The sequence below is a fragment of the Pelodiscus sinensis genome, chromosome 7 (assembly GCF_052426305.1).
Source record: "Pelodiscus sinensis isolate ZL-2025 chromosome 7, ASM5242630v1, whole genome shotgun sequence".
NCBI lineage: Eukaryota > Metazoa > Chordata > Testudines > Trionychidae > Pelodiscus > Pelodiscus sinensis.
In genome coordinates, this window is record NC_143058.1 from 18,118,555 (window position 1) to 18,145,481 (window position 26,927).

General features: G+C 39.5%; 1 protein-coding gene and 1 long non-coding RNA gene across 4 annotated transcripts in view; one reads left to right on the forward strand and one right to left on the reverse strand.

Annotated features, from left to right (window-relative positions):
* NCKAP5 (NCK associated protein 5) overlaps positions 1 to 26,927 on the reverse strand; it is a 659,073-nt gene that overhangs the window by 572,689 nt on the left and 59,457 nt on the right. For both annotated transcript variants that reach the window (XM_075933271.2, XM_075933270.2), the window contains exon 2: positions 18,772 to 18,900. In XM_075933271.2, coding sequence (XP_075789386.2) covers positions 18,772 to 18,840 — 69 coding nt within the window. In that variant the 5' untranslated portion in view covers positions 18,841 to 18,900. The remainder of the gene's footprint in view (positions 1 to 18,771; positions 18,901 to 26,927) is intronic.
* Positions 3,310 to 26,927, forward strand: part of LOC142830154 (uncharacterized) — a 92,754-nt gene continuing 69,136 nt past the window's right edge. For both annotated transcript variants that reach the window (XR_016350003.1, XR_012905135.2), the window contains exon 1: positions 3,310 to 3,441. This is a non-coding gene — a long non-coding RNA (uncharacterized LOC142830154). The remainder of the gene's footprint in view (positions 3,442 to 26,927) is intronic.

Here is a 26,927-nt window from a genome sequence, read left to right on the forward strand (position 1 = left end):
TGATCCCTTCTTCCTTGACTTCTAACCTCCTGTGTAAGATGAGCCTCAGTGAACACAGTCATTCTTGCTACAACAAACATTGTAAACATCCTACATTATCAACTGTACTAATAAAAGGAGAGCAGTAGGAATATACTACCAACCACATTGTATTTTATGAAATACAAAGTAAAGGATATCATGGATAGTTCTCTGAAAACATCTACTCAATATACAGTAGCAGTCAAAAAAGCCAACAGAATGTTAGGAATCATTAGGATAGATATTAAGACAGTAAATACTATAATGCCTTTATACTTTGAATACTATGTACAGTTTTGGTCATCCTATCTCGAAAAGATTAAATTAATAGGCAGTAGGTTTAAAACAAACAAAAGGAAATACTTCACCCCATACACAGACAACACGTGGAACTTGTTGCCAGGGAATATGGTAAAGACCAAATCTATAAATATATTTAAAAAAAGAATCAGATAAGTTCATGTAGGCTAGGTCCATCAATTACTGTTAGCCAAGATAGTCAGGCATGTTACCCCATGCTCTTTGGGTGTCCATGAACCTCTGACTGCCAGATGTTGGAACAAGGTGACAGGGGATGGCGAATTTAATGATTGCCTGTGCATTTCCTTTGAAGCATCGGGTATTGTCCACGGTTGGAAGAGAGCATACTGGCTAGATGGACCATTAGTCTAATACCACATATCCATAAGGTTTTTCTCTTGCCCCAAAGTTCACCCAGGCAACCCTCTAGGATTTCAATAAGGTTGCACATGTATATATATTTGACCCATTCTGCAGTTGTTCTGCACATTAAGCTTCTAGTGGGAGTTGTAGATATGAAACAGATGCAGAATCAGGCTCAGCATGAAGAGCCTGTAGGAGGCAAAGAGTTCCAAGGAAGCAGTTTAAAAGCAATACACAAATATTTAGGGGGGAGGTCTCAGGTGGGGAAAGTTAATAAACTTAGTTCAAAGTCACATAAAGCTATAAGCTGCATATGACTTGTGAGGAAATTCTTTCTCATTCTTTTTCTGGAACATGTAGCAACCTGATATTTTTTAAAGATATAAAATGCAAAGATAATGTAGTGTAAAATGTGCATTTAAATAATGCCTAGGCCACAAAAAAAAGCCAGTTGCAGCTAGGAAATGCAAATTAACATTCACATCTCCAACCTTAATCAAGTGTAGATGTGCTTTTTTTTGCCAACAATGGTGAAGGGTGAAGCTGGAGGCATTTGTTCCTCTCAGTAACTGCATGCACGTAACTCCCACCTACACACCTTCTTCTCCTTAGCACAAAACTAACTTCTGAAGGCCCACCTGTTCCTCAAAGCATTCCAGCTAGAAAGGCCACCTATCACTCTGTTGGTGCTCTGTATAATATGCAGGTTTTTATGTCTTTAGGGCAGCAGTTAGGTTTTTTATTTAGCATATTTTACATAATATATGTATAGCGTATATTCACAGTGCTCTATTCACTATAACAGGTTTGGATCTGGTGAACTCAACCGTGTCACGCCCTTCGTTGTTTCTATCACATGCCAAACATTATTTCAACATAATGAGCCAAATGCAGGTGTGGTGTAAGTATTTGTACTTCCCAAGACAATCTATGGACCAGGGGCGGACTGGCCTGGCAGGATACCGGGAATTTCCCGGTGGGCCATCGTCTGGTGGGCTGTTGTGTCTGCATGTCATTGCCCCTCATACCGAGTGGCTCTGTGTCCACACTGTATGCGACACGCAGAGCCTGACTCGCCATCTGCGCTGCGTGCCGGACATGACGCAGGGGGCGGGGCTTGAGGGGCATGCAGGGGTGATGTCATGGGGAAGGCCATTCTCAACCCATTTCCCGAGCCTATTTTGATTGCCAGTACGCTCCTGCTATGGACTAAATTCAATGGTGATGTAAGCCAAGGGTCAGGCATGACTGGATCTGATAACCACCTTAAGTGGTGGAGTAGTGTCACTTGCACCGCCTTGCCATTTCTTCAGTGTGTAAAATGAGCACAGCTTGTTGTTCATCTCATTCACCAGGATTTCTCCCCTAACTTGCCTTTGGCATGGACATTTGCACATCTGCATATTTAACACCCACTGAACAACATATCTTTGCTAGTTACTCTACTTTAAGACTTACACCCATCAAATAAATTGAACCATTATTTATGTCACTGCTGAATTTGGTCCTGTCATTAGTGTTATTTATTTTGCTCTCTCTTTAAAAAGAAACACATTGTGGGGAATACAAAGACACATATCACTCCTCTGAGGACTATAAAACTGCTCCTCTCCCATGTATTCTCCAGGATATGAAATCTATATTTTACACAAAAACGGGTCATATTGTCTGTTTAGGGCCCATCTGCTTTCTGTGAACATTGGAGCCAGTCTCTCTTCTGCATGGAAGAGTAATATGGAGTTTTCCCCAAAATCATACTTGCATGTGCAAGGGAAAGGGGACAGAACACAGCTTTCTTTTCCCTTCACTGGGAATCTGAGGAAGTTCCTCTATGCAAATAGAGCTTTGTCAGTTCCAGCCTGAAGAGGAAAGTGGCATGCAATATTGTACACACCCCCTCCAAATATCAAGCTGTGATCCATTTCAGTGAAAACTGTCTCCACCTCTGCCTCTCCTACTCCCAGCAACAGCAGAAGGTTGGAATCCATTTTCAGTATGAAATTTTGGGCAGTGTAGGGTTTGAAAACTATGCCTCTGTCCCCTCATTGAGACAAAAAACCCTTTTCCTCCAAGAGACTGCAATAATAAATCCACCAGCTTTTTTTCTACAGGAGAAAAATAATTTCCCACAACAAATACTATACCCAGCACCTCTACTTTGAATCTCTTTGGTAAGCAGAGGCGCATATTAAATGAAGGCCTTTTAAAGAAGATATTGAACAAGCACAATAACCTTGTGTTTTCTCTATGTCAAAATTCACATTAAAGTGATTTATACTATACAGTGCAAGATTAAGGCATTCTAAAGTAGTAACAAAAAATGCCACTGAAATATACAGTTTTAGTGAGGCAGAAAGTGAGCAATAAATAGCATTCCACTGAGCTAACTGGATCCCATTTCTTCGACTTGTCTTAATCCACCATGTAATTTAACCTACTCTAAATAAACAAGAACTAGTTCAGACAGCATATTTCCCTTTTACAATTGCTTCTGGGTGCTCAATAATCACATTAAAATGGTTTAAACTTTAAAAGAAAATCTTGCCCCTGGGGATTCCTACTTTCCAAAAATGTTACATATTATTATGTATGAAAGAAAATAAGAAGACAGAGTTCAAAGCTGAGCTGAGTGTGCTGCTGTGTACATTGGACTTTCTATTTTAACTAGTGTGACAAGCAATGATAGGTAGCTTTATCAGTCTACATTCCCAGTGGAAAAAAAGGGCAGAAATCTCAAACCTCAACACTCAAGACAAGGTAAGCAGGAGCTAGAAGATATTTTCAACTCATTTTTTTATGCAGATTCAGTTTCTTCTGTTGTTTTGATGTTTGAATCATCAATCAGGGCTTCAGTAAAAAAAAAAAAAAATCACCTCTCAAACAGAGCTGTTTAGTTGTTATCCTTAGCACTGAAAATCATGACTAAGAGGTAGATTAAAGAAGCATTATAAATTCAAAGTAATTCTATTTTGAATACTAAACCCAAACATCCCTAAACTCTTCTTTAGTACTTACTTTAATATTCATTCCATAGGAGCATACTATATGATTTGACAAACCAGATCAGACTACTGGTCCTTTTAGTCAGCTAGCAATCCTCCCTTTGGTAAAGGACAGCCCCTCAGCATAGAAAGGCAGGCACCTTCCTATCCTGCCCAACCAACTGTGTAATACATCTGGGAAGGTATGAAATCTGTCCTTGCTCTACAGGTGATTACTTTGTCCCCTGAAGCAGGTGGTCAGATTACACTTATCATTAATTTTACTGGCAAAGCTAAAAACATTAGATGTCATAAAATTACCAACCCCTTTTTTACAAATCCAGCCACAATATTCATGACAACAACATTGTACAATCCTGAATTCCACAGGCTAACAATACATTGTATCTTCACTATTGCCTCTTATTAAAGATGGGCCTCAAGCCAAAACGCTGAGGGAAGTTTGGATCCAAGGTTCTAGGTTGGCCTGTTTCTATTTCTTATTAGCTCTTATTAGCTCTTTAGCTTCAACAACTGTCTACCCTTTTTGTTTTCATACCAAAAACATCCTTAGAGCAAGTGAGTAGTGTCATTAACTTCGACTGATTATACCCACTGCATCAGGATTACAGAAAATCATTGAGATAATTTATGGGGGTGGCTTTGTAAATTTTATTATGCTTAATACTCGCAGCTTTACAAGCTATACTGCGAGCTCTGGTGGGAATTCCAAAAGCATCTCTGTGATTTAAGAGTACCAATCCCATTGAAGTTGATGCACTGGGTCAGTACTAATTGAAAGGGAAGCTGAGCATTTACCTTATTACCAAACATTTCCTGCAAAACATACATGTTCCTTAGAGTTCTTCCTTATCACAACTGACATGGCAGCAAGACTATTAATAATCATACAAATAGATGTATAAAATTTCTTGGCACAAAAAACCACGTTAACTCTGCTTTGTAATGACACCATACATAAATCATACACTTATGGTTCGCAATAATACCATCAGTAGCCCTAGGTTAAAAAGTCACATTTGATTTTTTCCTTCATTTTTTCCCTCATTATGTCCCTATAACTCAGGATATTGTGCTGTCAGGGGTTACCATCTTCTTTGAGGGCTGCTTTGCTTCATTTATTATTATTCCCAGTAGAATACAGTGGCCATTTTGAAAGAGGACATTTTAACCATTGGTCTCAATCCTGTTGCAAACAATTTGAAATGGCAGAGGTTTTCCTATGTACGAGAACATTATTAAACAGTCTCTACAGAAGAAGACACTTTCTGCGATGTAGAAAAATAGCAAAATTTACCATTAATCATACAAAAAAATAAAGTAACAAATGCATGACATTTTAGTTAGTTTAACTATAAGGGAAATTTGTAGAGTCTGCATTAGTCCAGTATTAAAATCATTCAGGACAAAGAAATAGCCACACATACAGTGCTAATTTTTTAAAGACTAATTTTTAAATTAATTTTAACTCAGATTAGCTAACATATAACTTGTAAATCTTCAGAATTTCATTTGTGGTTTTGGGGAATGATAGACAGCAATCGTCATACATAACTCAATGGGTGAATTCCTGCTGTAAATGCAAAAGCTCAACTAACTCCTACTATGGAATCACAAGTAACACTACCTTAATATTTGGGTGTTTAAATCAGAATATAAATACGAAATGTAACATTGGCATGGCAAGTATGGCTTGATTTTCTGCAGTGTTCAATTTGCAGTATTGAATATGAATATTTGAAATAAATGGAAGGATACCAGGGATGAAGTTGCCAAATGGCCAAGATCTACAAAGTGAACAGTGACTGGGGTGCTTGAATCTTGGAGTGCTCAGCTTAAAATGCCTGAAAGGGACTTGATTTTCAGAAGGACTTTCACATATTTGGAAATCAGGGCCTTTAAGGATGCCTGAAGAAGAACACCCTAAAATGAGAAACTCAGAATCCCTAAACACTTGAAAATCTTGGCTTGTGGGTTTTACAGATAGGAAAATAATTAGGTTTATAAGAGTTAGATTTTTATCTGTAAATCTCAGTAAACATCATTTATACTCTCCACATATAAGCAAACACTGCCAGCAAAAATAATCAAAATTTACAGATAGGCAACATAAGAAAAAATGACTCTGAGAACTTAAGAGACATTTCATCAGCTTTTGGTTACATAGTATCCTTAATAAAGCATTTTTCAGATCATTTGATAGATGTAAACCTGAAATTTTATATAACTATAAATTTTCTGCTACTGAAGGAAGAGAGGATCAAGGGATTCCTAGGGTAAATCAAGGGATTCCCTAGCTTTCAAGGGCAAGTGGGGATTACAGATCACAACCTAATAAAGACACACACTCTTGAATTATATATGTTGTAAGCATACAGGTTGTGAGATAGTCCTGGAACATGAGAAACTGAAGATGTGGAGTGGGCAAATTCAGAGCTTTTGTGGTTTAAGTGCTATAAGCAGAATATCATATTTGAAAGGAATTCAGCACATAATTCCTAGTACAGGTGTGGTATGTTGATTGCTGGAAACATTGAGCTGTATGTCCTCTAGCTGCCGAATTTCACGCAAGCTGGAGAAGTTAACAGCCAGTCTGGGAGGTCTGTGAACCAGATATAGCTATAATTCAACCGTGCTGTTATCCAGGCATAAATCAAAACTTCGGCAGCCTGCTGAAGCAGCAGTGGCCTGCGCATTGCTGAATTCCTATGCTGATAATAAAGTCTTGACAATCTGGTTGATGTGGCACTCAAAGGAAAGCTTGAAGTCGCAGATGAAACCAAGATTACAAGCTGGTTAGAAAGTAAATAACAGTCCCGACAAATGGAACCATAAATGAAAAAAAATGCTGCTCAGCCAGTGAGAAGAGCCAAGTATAATTCAAAAAGATTCAAAATTCAGCCAAAGAGTCAGTATCACAGTGCAGCCCAACTTACAGAAAAGAACATGTGGGAAGAATTATATTCAACCCTACGCCTTTATAAAACAGTAGGAGGAACTGATAGTAGTTGGTAACTGAAAGCGAATGAGACAAAGCAGCTATAAAAATGGGCATACACTTAGAACCTGTTTCTGATATACTGGTGTAAATTAGGAACTAGTCCATTAAATTCAATGGTGTTTAACTGGTGTAAAATATGCAAGTGTGATCAGATTCAAGCCCTTACAATGGTCAAATTCTGCCATCTTTACTTCCTTCAAGCAGTACCTTTCTGCATAATCAATCTCATTGAAGTTATGGGGACTGCTCATGGAGCAAGGTACTTAAAAAGCACAAGTAAAGAGGGCAAATTTTGGCCCACTAACTTGAGTAGAGCGTGTCATGAGAGTGCCATTTGCATCAATTTCTTATGGAAAATGCTGTTTCTGCATGGGAAAATTTCAGTTCTGCTATTTTTAAAAATATTTCTCTGGGAAAATGCAAATAAAATATTTTATTTCAGGTGAAGTTGCTCCATATAGCACAGTTTCAGGTTGTCAAAACAAATTGAAATATTTTAGTTTCTCTCAGTTTGACATTAATCTGTGTCCAGCCACATTGCCATGATGCTTCAATGGGAGTTATTGCCTGGGTGGCCCATCCTCAATCAGGTTCCCTGGCTGGATTTCTTTCTTGATGCCCTACAGTTCCCTTGGTGGGTGCATTATGTGAAATGTAATTCTACCAGGAACCCTGACCCATTGAGGATAATAGTGGGATGAGGAACCCAAACTACAAACTTCCATGAGCACCACAGCTGCTCATAGGAATAAATTGAAACAAAAAAGATTCAATTCACTTCAGTAAAATGAAATGTCTCAACATTTCTGAATTGAAATGTTCTGTTCAACTTTCCATTCCATGAAAATTTTTCAGGGAAGTAGCCATGTTAAGTCTGTAACTTTAAAAACAAGAAGTAGTCCTGTGGCACTTCAGAGACTAACCAAAATATATATAAGGGTATGTCTACACTACCCTCCTAATTCGAACTAGGAGGGTAATGTATGCATACCACACTTGCAAATGAAGCCCCGGATTTGACTTTCCCGGGCTTCATTTGCATGAAGCCGGCCGGCACCATTTTTAAATGCCGGCAGTTCGAACCCCGTGCCGCGCGGCTACACGCAGCACGGAGTAGCTAGTTCGGATTAGGCTTCCTAATCCGAACTAGCTGTACTCCTCATTCCACGAACGCTCCGGGTTCTATCAGGTTGGTATATAGAGCATCTACACCCGCAGCTATCTCCGAGACACTACTGACTTCCTAAGGAAACTACACAACATCAATAACCTCCCCAATAACACCATCCGTGCCACCATGGATGTAGAACCTCTATATACCAACATCCCACATGAAGACGGATTACAAGCAATTAAAAACACTATCCCAGAGGACACCACTGCCAACGTGATAGCAGACCTATGTAACTTTGTTCTCACCCACAATTATTTCCAGTTTGAGAACAACTTATACCTCCAGATCAGCAGCACAGCCATGGGTAAACGCACGGCCCCACAGTATGCTAACATCTTTATGGCTGACCTAGAACAACGTTTCCTCAACTCCCATCCCCTTTCACCCCTTCTCTATCTACATCGATGACATCATTATGATCTGGACGCATGGCCAAGAAACACTGGAGATATTCCACAGAGATTTCAACAACCTACACCCCACCATCAACCTCAGCCTGGACCATTCTACACGAGAGATCCACTTCCTGGACACCACCGTACAAATCAACAATGGAAAATTAGACACCACTCTACAGAAAACTCACCGACTCATACAGTTACCTACATGCTTCCAGCTCCCATCCAGAACACACCATACGATCCATCGTCTATAGCCAAGCCCTTCGATACAACCGCATCTGCTCTAATCCCACTGACAGAAACCAGAAGCTTCAGGATCTCTACCAAGCATTTATAAACCTCAACTACCCACCTGGAGAAATAAAAAAGCAAATTCAAAGAGCCAGTCGAATACCTAGAAACCATCTACTTCAAGACAGACCCAAGAAAACCAACAATAGAACACCACTTGTCATCACCTACAACCCCCAACTTAAACTTGTCCAACACATTATCAATAAACTACAGCCTATACTGGAACAGGATACCATACTCCAAGGGGCTCTGGGAGACAGACCCATAGTCTCCTATAGACAACCACCTAACCTCAAGATGATTCTTACCAACAACCACAAGACATACCACACTAATACCAACCCTGGCACCTTCCCTTGCAACAAACCCTGTTGCCAGCGTTGTCCACGTATTCATTCTGCTGATACCATTATTGGACCTAACCAAATGAGTTATAAGCTCAAGAACACATATTCCTGCGCATCCAGAAATATAATTTATGCTATCATGTGCCAAAAGTGTCCGTCTGCTATGTACATTGGACAAACATCTCAGACACTTCGCCAAAGGATTAATGCCCACAAAACAGATATCAGACAAGATCACAAAGAAAAAACAGTTTCTTGCCATTTCAACCAGAAAGGACACTCTCTCAATGACTTAACCACCTGCATTCTGCTACAAAGACCTTTTACATCTGCACTTGAAAGGGAATCCTCTAAACTGTCATTCATGTTAAAATTCGACACTCTCTGGGAAGGAATGAACAAAGACTCAAACTATCTTACCCATTACCAAGATAGCTTCCTCAATTATCACCTCTAATACCATTAGCTCACAGACATCTAACTCTCCCCACCTCTAATATCATCAATTCACAGACACTTACCTTCCTTCCTTCCCCCACCCCCCGCATCCCCCTCCTGTTCTGAAATGTGATTTGTCCTTTTCATATGTGTTCATTTTTTTAATTGTATCCTTTGGTATATATGGTTGTGACTATTTTCTTCCACTATTTGATCTGAGGAAGTGGGTCTGGCCCACGAAAGCTCATCATCTAATAAACCATCTTGTTAGTCTTTAAAGTGCTACCTAGTCCTGCATTTTGCTTCAGCTATCCCAGACTAACACGGCTACATTTCTATTACTATTCTGGATTTATACAGACAGTTGCCCAGAAAATTAGTTGCTATTGCTGCTAAGGAATCTGAATACTTCACAATTGTCCTGATTCATTGCTTATCTGGGCAAAATGGACCACTAAAAGGAGAGAGGGTAGCCATCTTGTGAGGGTTGGTGAGAAGGCAACTTAAACAAACCAGTCATCTGAAGAAGTGGGTTGTGCCCACGAAAGCTCATGATACCAGCTACATGTTTTGTTAGTCTTTAAAGTGCTAGTATTCATTGTTTTAAAAGTTTTTCCTGTTACAGACTAACCCGGCTACCTCTCTGAAACTTAAACAAAGTAAGGAGTCAAGTTATTAGGAGTAGATGAGCCTTGACAAGCATTTTGAGGAAACCTACTAAAGTAACATGGCTGGAATCAGATGATCTATCCTCAAAGGCCCCTGGATCAATGAGTCCTGATCAATAAGTATGTTCCATGTAGGATATATAATTTTGACCAGGATTGTTGACAGTGGGAGCAGTAGAGTTGGCTAAAATGTTTCTAGTTTTTAAAGCTCAAAATTCCTCACAGGACGGAAATTATATTTTTAACCAGCTCTAAAATACAGTTTGTGATGCCAGCGTATGCGTCTTTCATTTTGAGATCTAGGTTGGAATAAATAAAGTGAACAGCTTTAAAGGAATCTTTTCTTTCATCTCCAACTATTTATAAAATGGATTGACTTGACTTGGCTGAGCCTACATATAACTTTTCCACAGATATTTTCTTGCTAGCATATTAGCACGAACACACACACAATCAAAATGGAATCTTCATCCGTCTCTGTGCTCTGAGGTGCAACGCTATCCAAGCATATCAAGACAGAAAATTTGAAAGAATATTATATTCAACTGAACCTGCAGTATGGGGATTCATAGTGGCACAATGAAAAGGATGATGTCTCCCTATCTGCTCAATTCTTATGAAAAATGACATAATCCTTAAAGTCCACAAGTGTTCAACTAGTTGTACATATCAGGTAAAAGATAACACTTTGAACAATACAATGCTTCTAGCAGTTCAGGACATTGGCTGAATTCTCATGTAGAAATAAAAATTCTCTTCTGTGTGCACCAACACTGATTTCTGTAGGGTTTTTAATAATATTTTGTACATGACACCTTTCATCTAAAGATCTCAAAGCACTTTATACGCATACACTAGAAAGTCAAAACTCACCACATTTTTGTGAGGTAGGAAAGTACTAACAGCTTCATTTTACTGTGAGGAAATGGAGGAAGAGATTTGATCAAGCTCACAGAGCCAAGATTTGTGCCCAGAATATCTGAGTTCTGTGCTCTAATCACTAGAAAACACCACATTCCTTCCCAGTAGGACTCCTATCCAGCTACTGACTAGACAGGACTCTACCTAGTGTTTTTAGATCTGAGAGTAATACAACCTGAGGAGGGCTGGACTGTGGATGTAGCCATTATTCCCATACTAAAGTGCAATTTATTATATTATAGTGCTACCCTCATTACAGCATAGTGGTGTCATTGAAGTTAATCCAATTGAAAATCACAGCAGTGTATGACTAGGCTGAAAGTACTAGAGCACAGTTCATGAGCCACCAAAGAAACCATTTACTGCAGTTTGCTCTTAAATGTAAAAGCCACATAATTAAGTGAAAACTTATTTTGTTAATGCTGGCTTGCTTGAAAAGAAACTATTCTCAAACTTCCTGCTCAGTTAAATGCCATCACAGCTGCAAATGCCAACCAAGTGCGTAGTCAGCTTGGGAATTATTCACATAAAAAAGAGCACAGCTTGTAACACTGACTTTTTTGATCAAAAAGTGTCCTGGGGACAACTGAATAGTTTGGATCAGGCAAGGGCCTAGACTTCTGGTGGGCCTTTTTCTTATTTTCACAGAGTATTAGACTTAGTGAATATATGGCTAGATGTGCTCAACGGGATAATAACACATTCTAAAAATCTCTCAATCTCACAGCTGCTTCTTGAAAAGTTGTTTTATTTACTTACTTTGGAGAGATCTTCTTTTATGGCAGCTTGAAATACAGTCAGTCCTTTCATTAGGTCTTTAATAGCATACTCTGGCCCAACATCCCTCACCACAAATCAAATAAGTCAGAGGTGCTAGAACAATTTATATAGTGGAGTTGGTGAGAGCCATTGAACCCAACTGTAAATCCTGTATAGGATGAAAACCACTTCAAGACAGGGGTGTGTGGCAGCATCCCCATCACCCCTTGGTCGAGCACCTATGAAATAAGTTGAAATTATTATTGGATAAAAGGGACTTTGCGAGGTTAAAAACACCCTATAAAAAAAGTACACTGATGCTAATATCTTTCCCTTACTCAAACTGAAAGATGTTTTAAAAATCTAATACATCTCCATTTCCCTTTTGCATTTTCAGATTGGAAAAAATACAGAACGGCTAGTTTTCCTTCCCCTCAACCATTCGTATATTACATTTGAGGGCTGTCATTCACTAGTTCAATGTTTTGAATGCAAATTATTTAAAGGGAGAGCTAAACAAGCAAAAAGCTATTTGAAAAAGCTAAAAATCATGAAGCACCTCTAATATTAGATTTTGTAAAACTTAACAGAACTTAAATTTAGGGTCTAAGTTACTTGACTTTCAATATAAGTTACTTATACCGAATCAGTCTTGATAAAAGCTTATTGTGGAAAATAATTACAAACTCTAGACCAAACAAATAGGCTTCTACAACACTTGAGTCCCAGTTCTGTCTCCTTTGTTTACTAGGGATCACAGCTTATCTAGAAAACTGTGCAACTGATACAGTTTTCCAGGTAGCTCATCTCATCTGAAGAAGTGAGTTTTGCCCACAAAAGCTCATAATACTAAATATATATACTTGTTAGTCTTTAAGGTGTCACAGAATTACTCATTGTAAAACACAGAGAAATACCAAAATAGCTGAATAATATATTTCAAATAATCTATTACATTGACATTATTATATTTTGCATTTTATTTTAGGTAACTTATATTGAACTACCTTCAATAATCATAGCATAACACTGATGTGACTGTGACCCTACAGAGCAATCTAGAGTAATGTAAAAGCCCAGTACATTTATTTTTATTTGGTATAATTTCTTTTGAATTTCATGTTATTTTATTTTATCTATTTTAACTACTAAAGGTTGCATCCTGCCCTCAAGGTGTGGAAGACTCTGTGTGATTAGATTTTCAGAATGAGCCTGCCCCTCACTCACTGTGCAGCGGTGCTAAAGCAGAGTCTACTTCTCGGCTGTGTCTACACTGCACCCCTTTTCCAGAAAAGGGATGCAGATGAGACAAGTCGGAATTGCAAATGAAGCGGGGGATTTAAATATCCCCCGCTTCAATTGTATAAATATGGCTGCCGCTTTTTTCTGGCTCGGGGCTTTGCCGGAGAAAAGCGCCAGTCTAGATGGGATCTTTCGGAAAATAAAGCCTTTTCCGAAAGATCCCTTATTCCTGATTTTAAGAGGAATAAGTGACCTTTTGGAAAAGGCTTTATTTTCCGAAAGAGCCCGTCTAGACTGGCGCTTTTCTCCGGCAAAGCCCCGAGCTGGAAAAAAGTGGCAGCCATGTTTATACAAATGAAGCGGGGGATAGTTAAATCCCCCACTTCATTTGCAATTCCGACTTGTCTCATCTGCATCCCTTTTCCGGAAAAGGGGTGTAGTGTAGACACAGCCCTCCAATATGGGTCCCTGGTGTTGCAATATCACTCAGCTGTGGCCCATCTGCCCTGCAATCATCATGGATCTGTGAAAAATGTAGGACTCTACTTCCATCTAGGTGGATGGACTTTGGCTGGCCCATGGACAGGATACAGGAAACTTTTTAATAAGTAGTGTGCTGAAATAGTTAACCGATTTAATTCACGGCTTGCCACTTGGTCCACTACTTGGCCCCACCATGGCGATGGAGTCCTGCCAGTTGGCCCACATCGCCTTCTGTGGCTGGCCACCACTGGAGTTTGCCAGCAAAGGTTGATAAACCAGTTAATTAGTAAGCCTCATGCTTGTTGATATGCTTATTAATTAACTGTTTAATATTCCCATTAATAAGATCATCTCTAAGTACTTTCCTTTCTCTGAAGGGATGGAGGCTTGCTTTTTTGAAAATGAAAATCAGGAGTTCTAATCCTAACTCCCCACATGAGTCTCTGATTTAAATAATAACCATGTCTTGTCTGTAACATGTAATCAGAGATTTTCCTAAGAGAAAACTTCCATAGAGCTTTACAGGGATGAAACCAATATGGGTGATAGAAATTACTCTACATCCCTATTCCAAAACAATATTCTTATTAAAGGTGGGCAGGGAAGGTCAACCATGAGGAAGAACACAAAAGGGTGGTAGTATTCTGAAGTCATAGAAGGATTTTCTATGACGGTTGTTATACCAAGTAAATATTTTGTTATTCCTTTCATCTGAACATGGAACTATAAATATCAGTGTCACATAGGGGCTGGAACAATGAGTGTTGAGGGAGCTCCTGCACCCCTGGCTTGAAATGGCTTCCATTAGATACAAGATTTCCAGTTTGTTCAATGGTTCTCAGCCCCTCCATTATACAAATTGTTCAAGCCACCCTGGGTTGTCACTGCTCTACAAGTTTGACTGCTTTGCCTATAAGTCTTAATTAATCGTCTATACCAGTGTTTCTCAAAGTGATCCGTGAAACCACTTTGACAAAGATGCTAACTGTCCACGCCAGTGTGTTTATTTACCACACCTCGCAGCTCCCATTGGCTCTAGTATGCCATTTGCAGCCAAGGGGAGACATGGGAAGTAGCATTGGCTGGGCCACCACTTCCCACAGCTCCCTTTGACTGAAAATGGTGAATCGGAGCCAATGGGAGCCGTGAGGATCTGTGGCCACAGTGCTGGTAAATAAACACACTGGCATGGCCAGTTAGCAGCTTTGTCAATGTGGTTTCACGGATCACTTTGAGAAACACTGGTCTATGTATTGAAATTCTCCAAGTTGTTGGCAGCAGTGTAGACCTCTATTGGTTATAATAATAGAAGTAATCATATGACCATTTAACCTCAGAGTGATCCATTTCTCTTGAGGTCAGCAGTAAGATTTCTCTTGACCTAACAAGAGTGGAATAGGGCATAAAGTGGATATTTTGCTGTTACTAAGGGCAAGAGGATTCACAGTCTCACCAGAAACAAATGGATTGAACTATATTAGCTGAAGTAGTCAGGGAAATATTCATTAGAACTTTTTAATTAGTAGAAAATCCATGAGGCTTTACAGAATGAATCAAACTCATATTTTTGTGGCTACATCTTTGAGAACAGCTTATGTGGCCTCATTTTAAAGACCTTTCCTTACAGTTTTGCAACTGTGCTAAAGGTTATGGGGTGGAGGAGAGACATAGATAGTAGGCAGCATCATTATCAAACCCCCTCCCCTGCACTCAAGCCTCTTTGTGACTGGACGAAACTATTGGTGTCAAATCCACACATAGTTTCAGGTTGTCCTGAAACTGCATTTTTTTTTTTTTTTGTCAAATAAACTATTTGTCTGAGGGTATGTCTACACTGCAGAGTTTTCCAGAAAAATGGCCATTTTTTCCAGAAAAACTACACTTTCGTCCACACTGCTATTGCGTTCTTTCAACAGAAAGTCGAAAGAACGGAGGGTTTTTTCCTGACAGCGGTAAACATCTTTCTACGAGGAAGAAGCTCTGAAAAAGCTTTTCTGGAAAAAGGCATGTGTGGACGTGGAAGAGAGTATTTTTTCAAAATAAGAAGCCTCCAGAAAAAACACAGGTGCCCTGGTGGCCAAGCCATTCACAGTAATCACAACTGAAATGCAAGATAGCAATCAAGGTGGATACTATCTTTGGAAAATCGTTTTTTCATTGTGCTTTTGCTGTGTATACGCTCTCTTTTGAAAAAAGTTTTCTGGAAGATCTCTTCCGGAAAAACCCCTTCCTAAAGAAGTTTGCAGTCTAGATGTAGCCTGAAAGACTTTGCCTTAAGTACATTCAGTTTCCCACTTTATTTAGTGGATCCAAAAAGAAGCAACTCTGTACTGTTCTGCGAGGAATAGTGTTACATGCCTGTGTCACTTCTCATGCCTTTATTATTCAAAGGTTCCAAATTTAGACAACAATTGGCCTGAGTGAAAACTCCAGATGGAAGCTGAAATGTTGTTCCAGGTTTGGCATTCAAACTGCTCTCTGTAATGAGCTAAATCCAAAATACACCAAATGCTGGTAAAATTCATACTCAGCTGGTAAAATTTAGATTCAGGAAAGGCCAAGTTTATACCCAGAATGGTTTGAGCCCATCTTAGTTTCAGAAATTGCTTTCTTTCTCCTTTTTCTCATTTCCTTTCCTCCTCTGAAAGAGGGTCAGAACCAATATATTCAGACTTTAAGAGGAAGACACAGAGATAATCCACCGACATTAAAGATCACTGAGAAATACTAAGGTTTAGTCAGTTTTAATATCTGCTAAAAGAGATTTGCATTGTGCATTACTTCATGGAAGAAGTGTTCCTTTCCACAAGGAGATCACATAGAAAAGAAGATGGAGAAAATGGTACAGATTCATAACACAGCACACTATTATTCATGTTAACTTTATCTCCTGTTTATACTTGTATTTTGTGGCCCAGGGTAAAAAAATGAACATGTTGTGTTAAAATACACATAAATAATATTTTTTTATAGTGGATTACTGCTGGAAGGCTCCACAGAAAGCAGAGATGCTGTCTTAGTGGCAAATCACAGTTGACTCTTCCAAGCATAATGTCCAGCCTGTAAAATACTGCAACACAAGAGAGTTTAAATAAGACTTCAAGGGAGTGGCTCGGCAGGAGGGTTTATGGGAAGATAAGAGAGTGAGAGGAGAGATAGGAACTTTGAAGGTAGAATGAAGACAAGTGGATAGATTTTAGAAATGTAGTGTTCCAAAGGAATGCAACAACAGAATGGATGCTGGGAAAGTGAAGAGTATGATGTTGTGGCAACAGAAATAAAGTTATTGTTATCGATAATGATACAGAGGAGAACTTTTCAGGAAGGGAGAGAGAGATAAAGTGTTCAGTTTTTCCTTGCTGAACTTGGTCTAGTCACAAGGCAGTCAATATGAAATGCTACCATGCCACTGAAGGTACACAACATTGCAGAAGATGCACAACATTTTGATTTACTGGGGAAGTAGTCTGATCTCATGCATTGACTGGAGGCAGGAAACCAGGAACCTATACATGAGACAACACCTGCTTCCCCAGTAAAACAACATTTACATTTTAAGGGGTTGATTAGACACCAGTAAGCACCAAAATTAGTCTATGGAGAATTCTTTGGATAAGTAAAACATTAGTAAAATCACTTATTTTCCATACTGATCAACACTTTTTCTAGCAATCCATGCAGCGATCAACATTGCTGATTTTGCCCTAAATTCTCTGTATATGGTTATTATTTGTCTGTGGCTGAAATCTTGGGAACACATCAATGAACTTTAACTAGAGATGTTAGACCAGAGTTTGCCTGAGTGGAGTTACATGCCTAGAAATAATAAACACAACCCATATTCTATGACTGTACAACAAACGCTTGTTTTTATCTTGCTTACATATGAGTCTGTCAGTTGATAGAACTGGGCACCCTCTTCTGCGCACTCAGACTGTAAGATAATGGAAGTCATTTTATAGCACTGTTACTTTGGGTCTGATCTAGCTGAAAATACCAGAACATTTCTGGATTGGGCAAGTCCTGGGAGGTTGCAGACTTTGCAGCAGGCTCAATTTTGCAGACCTACCTAGAGGAAAAGATGGTACACTGCAAAAGCATACTCAACACCAGGATGTTTTGGAGTTGCTCACAAGGGGGAAGATAAAATCCATACCTCACATCATACATAACTCCTTACAGACATCCTTTCACTGAAGCCACTGGAAGTCTGTTAAGAGTAGGGAATATCCTTTCCCATATTTATTTTATACAGTACAAGGAGTGATTTGCAGCACATTCATTTCATCTCCCTAACTGACAGCTCCGTTTCAGAGCCCAGATAAGTGGTGACTGTTCCCATAATCATGTCCTCTTTTTACATTTGTTCTCTGGCCAGGTGACAGTACAAGTCAAGAAAGACCCATTCTCTCCTGCATTTGTACAATGGAGGGGACTCACTAAGCATGCCAGCCACTTTCCCTAGAATCGCTCCCAGGAGTCTCATTACTCTGAAAAGGTGTCAGTTCTGCCATTCCTACCAAGGACAAAGTTCCCTTCACAAAATAAGGAGCAACCTCTGCAAAACTCTCAGAGGTGAATATGGGCAGGGTGAAATGTCTCTGTTTTATTCTGATTCAGCATACTACTTATAAAACACATTTTTCAAATAATTTCCAAACTGAACATGTATGATAGATATGTAAAAGAATTCTTTGTTTATTACACTTCGCAGCTACAACATTACTTTCTGAATGCAGATTTAGGACCAAGATCATGCTCTCATTAAATTCACGATAAGGTCCTTGGATAGATCAATAATAATTGATCCAAAGCATGTGCCAACGGATGATAGATAATTAGGGTTGGAAGAAACCTCAGGAGATCATCTACTCCAATCCTATGCTCAAAGCAAGACCAACTGATGCTTCCGTTAGATGATGACATTACTTTGTAGCACATATTAACTAACTGTGATGGTTTTGGAGTCAGAGAATGTCAGGATTTACTGTACTTCTTCTATAGAAAGTATAAAGAAATACAGCAGAGTGCTGCAGGGCCTGAGATCACCATGCCTATTTATCTTATATAATACTGACAAGTTTCTAAATGCCATCCTCATGCATGTAAGCCAGATTCATCCCCAATGTAGTTCACTTAAACCTAATGGCATGTTTCTATATGATGTGTTCCTATTAGTATGCTGTAAAATTATTTTAGTCCTATAGCTCTGTAGTTATCATCACACAAGAATTTGCCATTGTGATGTCTTAAACGTGTGCTTAAAAAAAATGTACAGCGTTACGAGATATAGTAATTAAAGAGCAATACTTTTAATGCCAAAACATACAACAGTAAATTAGTATTTTAGTCCTTACCACAAGGCTGCTGTCCAGAGATAGTCTTTTCCCAAACTCCCTTTTCTCTAGTTGCTTTTTTCTCTCCATGGTCGTGCTGGTTTGTTTTCCTTGTGAGCTACTAAAAACGTCAGGCTGTTTCCAGCATCACTGAAAAAATGAAATGCACATTTCAATATGCTAGTTAACAGTTTCTGTCTTTCATTATTTGCTTTCTAATAATCCAGCAGCTAATGATTTTGTGAATGCAATAGACTGTGTTCCAAAAACGAGTCTTCGGTGCCAAAAATGGTGATCCATTCAGAGAAAAATGTGAACTGATCATAGTGGGGTGATATCTTAAAAACCAAAAAACCCAACAACCTAACAGACATATATTGATACTGTTCATGGTTGGCTTATCAGAGCCCCTGTGTTTTTATGGTCTTTTACTAAAAGAACTGGGGAATGGGTTTGCAGAGCTAATAAGCTGTCTGAAAAAACAAACAGTTCATGTTGCTCAAACTCCCCAGTAAACCTCATTTATTGGCACAACTCCCTGTGTTATATTTATGAGGCACAAATATTGGGCCCAATCCTGCAAGGTTCTGGGAGTTGAAAACCCAGAAGACCTTTCATAAATGTTTAAGGACAGATGGAACCATTCTGTTCATGTAGTCTGACCTCCTGCATAATACAGACCCTAAATTCTGGTACTGTACTTCTGAAGTAGAGGAAATGAATGGTCTCATTGCTGGTGACATTTTCTATTAATTCCAATAAAAACTGCATCATGTAACAAAAACATTTTAAAGTGTCCAAAATAACAGAAAATATCTTAAAAGAGTCAAACTTCTAAGAGATATATATTGTGCATGCAAGAGTTTGTCTATTGTACTTTGGGAATGTAGATCAGATGTTTCTCTCAGCTTCACTTGTGTAAATCTGAAACAAATTCTTCAATGTTAATGAAGCTATTCTGGATTTATTATAGTGGAGTTTTGATCAAAATCTGACTCAAATAGAGGCAAATAGATACACCCATGAAAATAGAGCCAAGTATTGAAAACTTCTACTGCAACCAACATTGACAATACAGAGGTATTCAAAGGGCAATGTCTACAGCTTTTACTCTGAGCTAACTTCCTGCAAGATCAGAGGAGTATTCCCTGTAGAAAGATTCCAGGATTTGATCCAAAGTGTTTAGTCAAGGCCAGTTGCAGAAATAGAATTTAGAAAATGGTTTCAGCAAGGCTGCAATCCTCACAATTTTACTCAGTGCCAACTCCATTGTATTTAATGGAAAACCAGACTAAAATAGAGCAGAATCTACCACTAAATATTTAAGAACTGGTTTCTGCCTCCTTTTACTTAATTTGAATAGTATCTTGAGGAACAAGCAGCCCTATGACTTTGCTGGGATTACTATTGTAAGAAACTAGGCAAGGTGACGAAGGGGAATCAGAATTTGTCCTTATAATTACATATCTAGAGTCAGATTTCCCATTCTACCCATATTCAGATCTCTGTCACCATTGGTTTTGTACTGATATGAGATCAAAATTCAGCCAGTTGTCTATATAATACTTGTAAATTAGTCTGAGCAATGATTAATTACCAAAAAATGAAGCCAGTGAGAGAATACTTAAAGGTTTATGTCAATTAATCAGAGAAGAAATCTCAATAATTGCTCCAGTCACTTTTTTTCCTTTTCGTTTGCTGTTTACAGTAAACCTCTGCTTGCTTGCTCTTTTTTTTTTTTTTTTTTTTTTTGCCAATTTAAATGTTAAATGTGTTATTCATTTGAGATAATGAGGGAACACAACAGTGAGTTACCAAGTACTGTAGTTACCATTTTTTCAGATGACTTACCATGGTTCATAAGTAACACCACAATAGATATTATTAAAGACATAGTGGCAACTTGGTATAGTGCTGTTCTCTTTAGAACACCAGACACGAGCAAAAGAAAGGGTTTACTTTTATCATCTTTGCACACTATCTCTAGCCATTCATCATCATACCAGCTGAGCCTAACATTCCCCAAGGAACATTTTTGTTGACTAGTAGGGTCTCCTTGGAGTGAGCTAGTCATAAGTTGGAGGCAATTACCTCAGAGGAAGGGTAAATCTCCAGAAACCACTCCCAAATCTGCTATACAAATAGTTCCTGGAGGACTCACTATCAATTATGTGTACAATACCAACACGGGGCTACTATGGGCACTTTATACATATATGTGAAGACAAGGCTCCCAAAGAGTTTACAGTCTAGATTTATCAAGGAGTTCCAAATCTAGGTCCAACCCTACCTATTTCCAATCTAGACATAATAACCCATCAGATGTGGGCTAAGGTGTTGAAAAGTAACTAATAATTGTGAGTGCCTCTGCTTTTGGGTGGGTCCAATTCCTGACATCTTAAAGAAGCCTGATTTCCAAAATGGAAATAGCCACAGAGTTCAGATAAGCCAAAGGGCCACAATGTTCCCTGTAAGCTGAACACTTGGAGGGCCAGCCAACAGAGATTCAAATCCCGCCCAGCTAATTAGCAGACTGCACCAACAGTTTCTACTGCTGTTGCACATCTGAACATGCCTCAGTGGATATAACAGAATTTATTCTGCACAGGGATGGAAAAAATTAGAGCACACACTGAAGGGCAGTTTGGGCCTCAAAACAGGATAATCTATTCAAATGAATGATCAAATCTTTTGCTAAAATGTTGAAAAGCAAGCTTTTATCTCTGAACAGGTATTTCTGTTCAACATATTTTCTGTTCCAAAGAAAAAGATTTCTCTGGTAGGCCTCTAAGATCTCCTAGTGATCAACCTACAGGCCAGCTAACAGTCCTACAGCAGTTCAGACTAGAAAACACATGCCTCATGATTGACTCTTCATCTTCTGGATGAATGGCTGTCTAGCAGGAATAGACCTGAAGTATTGTACCACTCACTAATAGTTTGCTCAAGTCATAAGGAGTACTGTAACTGCATATGTGGATAAAACAATTTATCAGCCTTCTCTTTTCAGTTTATCATCAGCCGCCTGATGCTTCTGAGAGGATTTCTTTATTGCAGAGTTAAATCAGACGGCCAGCACCCAAGTTAGTCTAGGCCAGGTGTGTGTGTGACAGCCACATTGCAAAGCCATACCCAACTTCGTGTGTCTTCACTGGTGCTGTACTCACCTATCAATGACACTAGGATTTCTGGTAAATGGTCCATAATGCTCTGTGCTACAAGAAGATGAGATGCTCCATGATTCTCTACCAATGAATTCTTCATTGCAAAGTCAGGGGGTTACCAGCTTGAGTAACTACCAAATCTGTACTTTCAATGGCAGTCCAAAGCAGGCCAGCTAGCTTTGGCTGAAAGTACGACTAAACTTGGATCAGAGAACTGTATATGTTCATAGAGGTGGGTATGGTGCAAGATTTGTGAAAGACCCTGGGTTAACTCAGCAATTAAGCCATACCTTTGGGTTTGAAAACTTTCAGGCTAACACCACACTTATTTTATAATGGGAAAACACACTTATTTTATAATGGGAAAAAATGTTCAGTACATGGGGAGATGGACCTTATAATAAACATCCAGGAGAATTAGTGTATTGTTATTAACTTAGGGTATATCTACACTACAGTGCTATTTCGAATTAACTTAATTCAAAATAGTTAATTTGACTTAAGCTAATTCGAAATAACTCATCTATACACAAAAACTATTTTGAAATAGCGTTTTGCTATTTCGAAATAGCACGTCCACACTGAGTGGACCCTAAACCAAAGTTAAGGCTGGCTGGAACCACTGCCGGTAGGGCATCGGCAGGGCATCAGGTTAGGGCTTAGTGTGTGGGGCTGCTGTCTGAGGCTAACTGAGCTCCGGGCTTAAAGGGACCCTACCCCCACCCAGGACAGACAGTTCTCAGGGTTCCCTGCTTGATTGTCTACCTCCATAAGGGACAGCAAAGCAGTCCTGTCTTGGAGTGCCCTGACTGCCCGAACTCGGGACACCACAGCACTTGACCACATGGAGCCAGAGCTGGCCCTGGACACACCGGTGCATCTCATGGGGTAATTGTCATCAGCCCGCTGCCCTTGCTGCAGGCTGCCATCCAGGGGGTCCATCGGGGGGCTGTCAGGAGGCCCTGAGGGAGAGCGTCCACCCCGAGGATCCCACAGAGCCTCCCTGGTCCTCCCCACCAGAGGCTCGTGCCCCATTCCTCCCTCACGTCCTTCCACTTACCCCTCCCTAGCCCCCTTTCCTGATGTCAAAGAAAAGACACGTATGTTCAAAAATAGAAACTGGGTTTATTGAACAAAACTGGGGGGGGGGAGGATGAACCTCTGGGGAGACTGGAAAAAGGAGGTAGGAGAGGGGAATCAAGAGGGTGGGAAAGGGGTGGAGGAAACCTGGGAGGAGGGAGATGGAAGGGGGAAGCAAGGGGAAGAAGGGGGAGGGGAAGCTCAGGGCTCAGGGTTGGGGGTCTCGCCGGACCAACTTGATTTTCATGCTAACCTGCTCCTGGGTTCACATGTGGCCTTTGGTGGTCAGGCTGGCAGCTATCCTGCCATAGACGGCTGCGTTCCTCCGTCTAGTGCGCAGATCATGGATGTTGGGAGCATCCCCTCCCAAACCTGAATAAAGTCCATGATCTCCACCCTGGACCAGGAAGGTGCCTGCCTTCTCCAGCCCATGTCAGGCTCCTGGGAGCTGACAGACTGCTCCTGGGGAGCGCTGTAGGGCTGGCTGCCAGTGGCTTGCTGGCCTATGGTTTGAGGCCGCTGGGTCAGGGACCCCGGTGGCCACTGCTGGCTTTGGGCTGGCAGGCTTGGAGCTGGCACAGGCACTGTGGCCAGGATATACCCCTTTAATGTCTCCAGTGCTGGGGAAGAGGAGAGTAAGTTTTCCTTGTTGTGCCCAGAGTGGCCACCAGGGCTCCCTGGGAAGGGCTGGAGGCCCCCTATTTCGAATTAAGTGTCTACACAGCACTTAATTCGAAATAGCTATGAGGTTTACCAAAATAGAATGAGGTTTACCAAATTCGAATTAAGGGCTCCACTATTTTTAATTAAATTCGAAATAGCGGTTTGTATGTATAGACACTATTAAAGTTAATTCAAAATAACGTCTGTTATTTCAAATTAACTTTGCAGTGTAGACATACCCTTACAGAAGCTCCATCTGCAATTCACATATGGCATTTCCTGATTCATGCTGTCTCCTTCAGAGGGAAGGCTATACTTTGATGTATAGACCATGGCTGCTTGATAAAGTATAACTTTATCTTACCTAGATGAACTTTCAAGACAGTTTAATATAAGAGTCAGATTTTAATAGAGCAATGCCAATTTATGCTAACCATAAATTTAGCCCATAATCATGTCTTTTTTTTTTTGAAACATGAAACTCTCTCTCTCTGTATATAGATATAAGAATGTAGCAATTGTGATTGTGATCAGTCTCTAGAATTGTCAGTGTGACACTTAAGTCTCCCTATTTATCCTCCCGTACAATTGAAACATCCCCACTCCTCTACATACCTCAGTACTGACAGGGCAAACATCCCTGGGGCAATAAGATTATTCAGTCTCCATAGCCCATTCAGTCTTTGAACTCCTCAACTGAGATTGTCAACAGGAGTGCTAATTCTGGATACTTTTTCTTTTGCGATATGATCATGAGCCAACTAAAGACTAGAAGAAAACCACCAAAACTCTTACACTGGTCACATTTTAAAAGTTTCTTCCTTCTAGAAAAATTCAGCCTATTTGAGAGTTCTATATCTGAAATGGAGAATGCAGAAGGAACTAGTAATACCTCTGAAAATGGGAGAAATATTTTAAGTGCTTGTATAGGGCACCAAATAGCCATCAGATAGTAAAAACTTTCAGTCAGTGCAGACATAGACTTGAATTAAACAGATGACCTAGAGGTGAAAGTCTGTCTATCTCATTGTGAATCCCTTAAGTCACTCAATCCTCCTGAAATCAGTTTGCTAACTGAAATGTTATCCTCCAAGTTACCATACCCACTAGTATGTTACTGTGCAGTAGGGGTGCTTATGCAGACTGTTGTTGTGACACTGAGGTTTATGGGTTGGTATTGCATGTGTCTCTAAGAAAAATGAACACAGAAGCATTTCAAACTTTTGAAGTACTGTAAAGAATTCTATGAGCCTTTGCAAAACAGACATGAGAAAAAATAAAGTATTCAAAATCATAGATTTTACTGCCATAATACTGCAATTCAATATTCTGTAGAATATTCATTATATTTTAACAGTGTTGTTATATTCCTATACCTGCATCAGCCAAAAAGCTTATACCAATTCTGTGAAACTTTTCTGTCCTTCCAAACAGTTCAGATCCGGATCACCACAAAACCCTACTTCTGCAAAGCACGAAAAAGTTTTCCATGCTGATTAAAGCAGGTCATTAAAATGGTTCCATTAGCATATTCTCCTCCCTCCAATGCCATTCAGCAGGCTAGTGTTGAAGATTTAAATACTGATAAACAAAAGTCTTTCTGGAATTCTCTTCTGAGCAGACCTAGCTGATAGCTGTCTTCAATACTAGTTTCAGGGGGTAGCTGAATTAGTTTGTACAGGATAATCTTAAAAAACAATAAATGGTCTGGTAGCACTTTATAGATAAATGAAACATGTAGATGGTATCATGAGCTTTCATGGGCATCCACAAAAGCTCATAATACCATCTATATGTTTTGTTAGTCTATAAAGTGCTACCAGACCATTTGCTGTTTTTTAAGTTTGTTTACTACTAGTGTGGAGGAAAACAGAAAGCTGCATGGGCATCTGCATTTATGCATTTTTAAATTAAACATTTCTGTTTTCTCTACAATATGCTCCACAGCAACACTATGAGCACAGCTCAGCCAGGTAAAACTCAATGCACATAGGTATTTGATTAGATTGGTTAATAGTTTGCTAGCCCTAATGTACACATTGTTCGCTTCCACCTACTGGATTAGGAGATTATTCAGATAAGAAAACTGCCTTTCTACAGAGAGAAAGGGAAGAATCTTAGCCTATGTTGTGTGCTAATATTAGTGGGTTAATTAAATTAGAAAAATTTGAATGCCAAACACTTAGTTAAGTAGAATGCCATGAAAATTAAAAGGAAAGAAACAACTCTACTCCATGCATTCTGCCCCTATATCTAATTTTCTGGTTAGCTCTGGAAAATTACATCAAATCAAAAAAATTCCAATTTCAAGAAAGTCAGAAACGACATGCCTACAAATAAGGAACCTGAGTCCAGTCTTCTTTACACCAGTTTTCCAGCAGTGTAACTTGTTTTACCAGATTCTGATCCTACTAACTAACCTCTAATGCTGCTTCTGGGACTTACAGGAGCTTTGGTGGGTGTGGAGCAGCCCTAAGGGAGGCCTATAAATTGCTCTGCAATCTGTAGCATCCCCATCTACATTCCTCATCTGTCCCAGCAAGACCCCAAGCTTTGAGATGAACAATTTAGAGTCTAGAACAGCCCTATGCAGTGCTTGCCTTGGAAAAAATATCCCTAGAGGCACTGAAGAGCTTGGTTCAGAGAGGCAAACGCCTACATCAAATATCCCAGAAATAGAATAAAACAAATCTGCACAATTACTGAAGTTTCACCCTGTCTACATGACAATTTTGCCACCTACCTCTAAGCTCGTTTCACACAAGGCATTCTTATTCCTGCTTGTCAAACAAATCATCTAGCAAACCACTTTACAAAAACTGTTCGAGGAGCCAAACAAATAAAGAATTAAAGCAAGCAAACCTACTAATGTTCTCAAAATAACACAAAGAATTTCAAAAAACTTGGAATACAGCATTAAATGTCAGGATGAAATACACAAGAAAAAAGTTTAAAAGACTTGTATCTTACTATTTTATCAGGTAAATTAAATGGATAACTGGGATGTATTTAAGGAGAAAAGGGTGGGTTGAAATGACATAAAATAAGAATCAAGAAGATTATGGTGTTAACGTGTTAAGGAGAATGGGTTATCATTTCCCTAGTCCATAACAACTGTGATTCATCTGATGCCATTTTCTGTACATGTTAAAATCTTTCCTGGTAAAAATACTCTGAATAGTTAATAAACCAACTGCTGTAACCTTTCTAGCAGTTCTATTTGGATTGTCTGTATGTTTTTATCCTGGTTCTAAGGGCCAGACTGCAGGG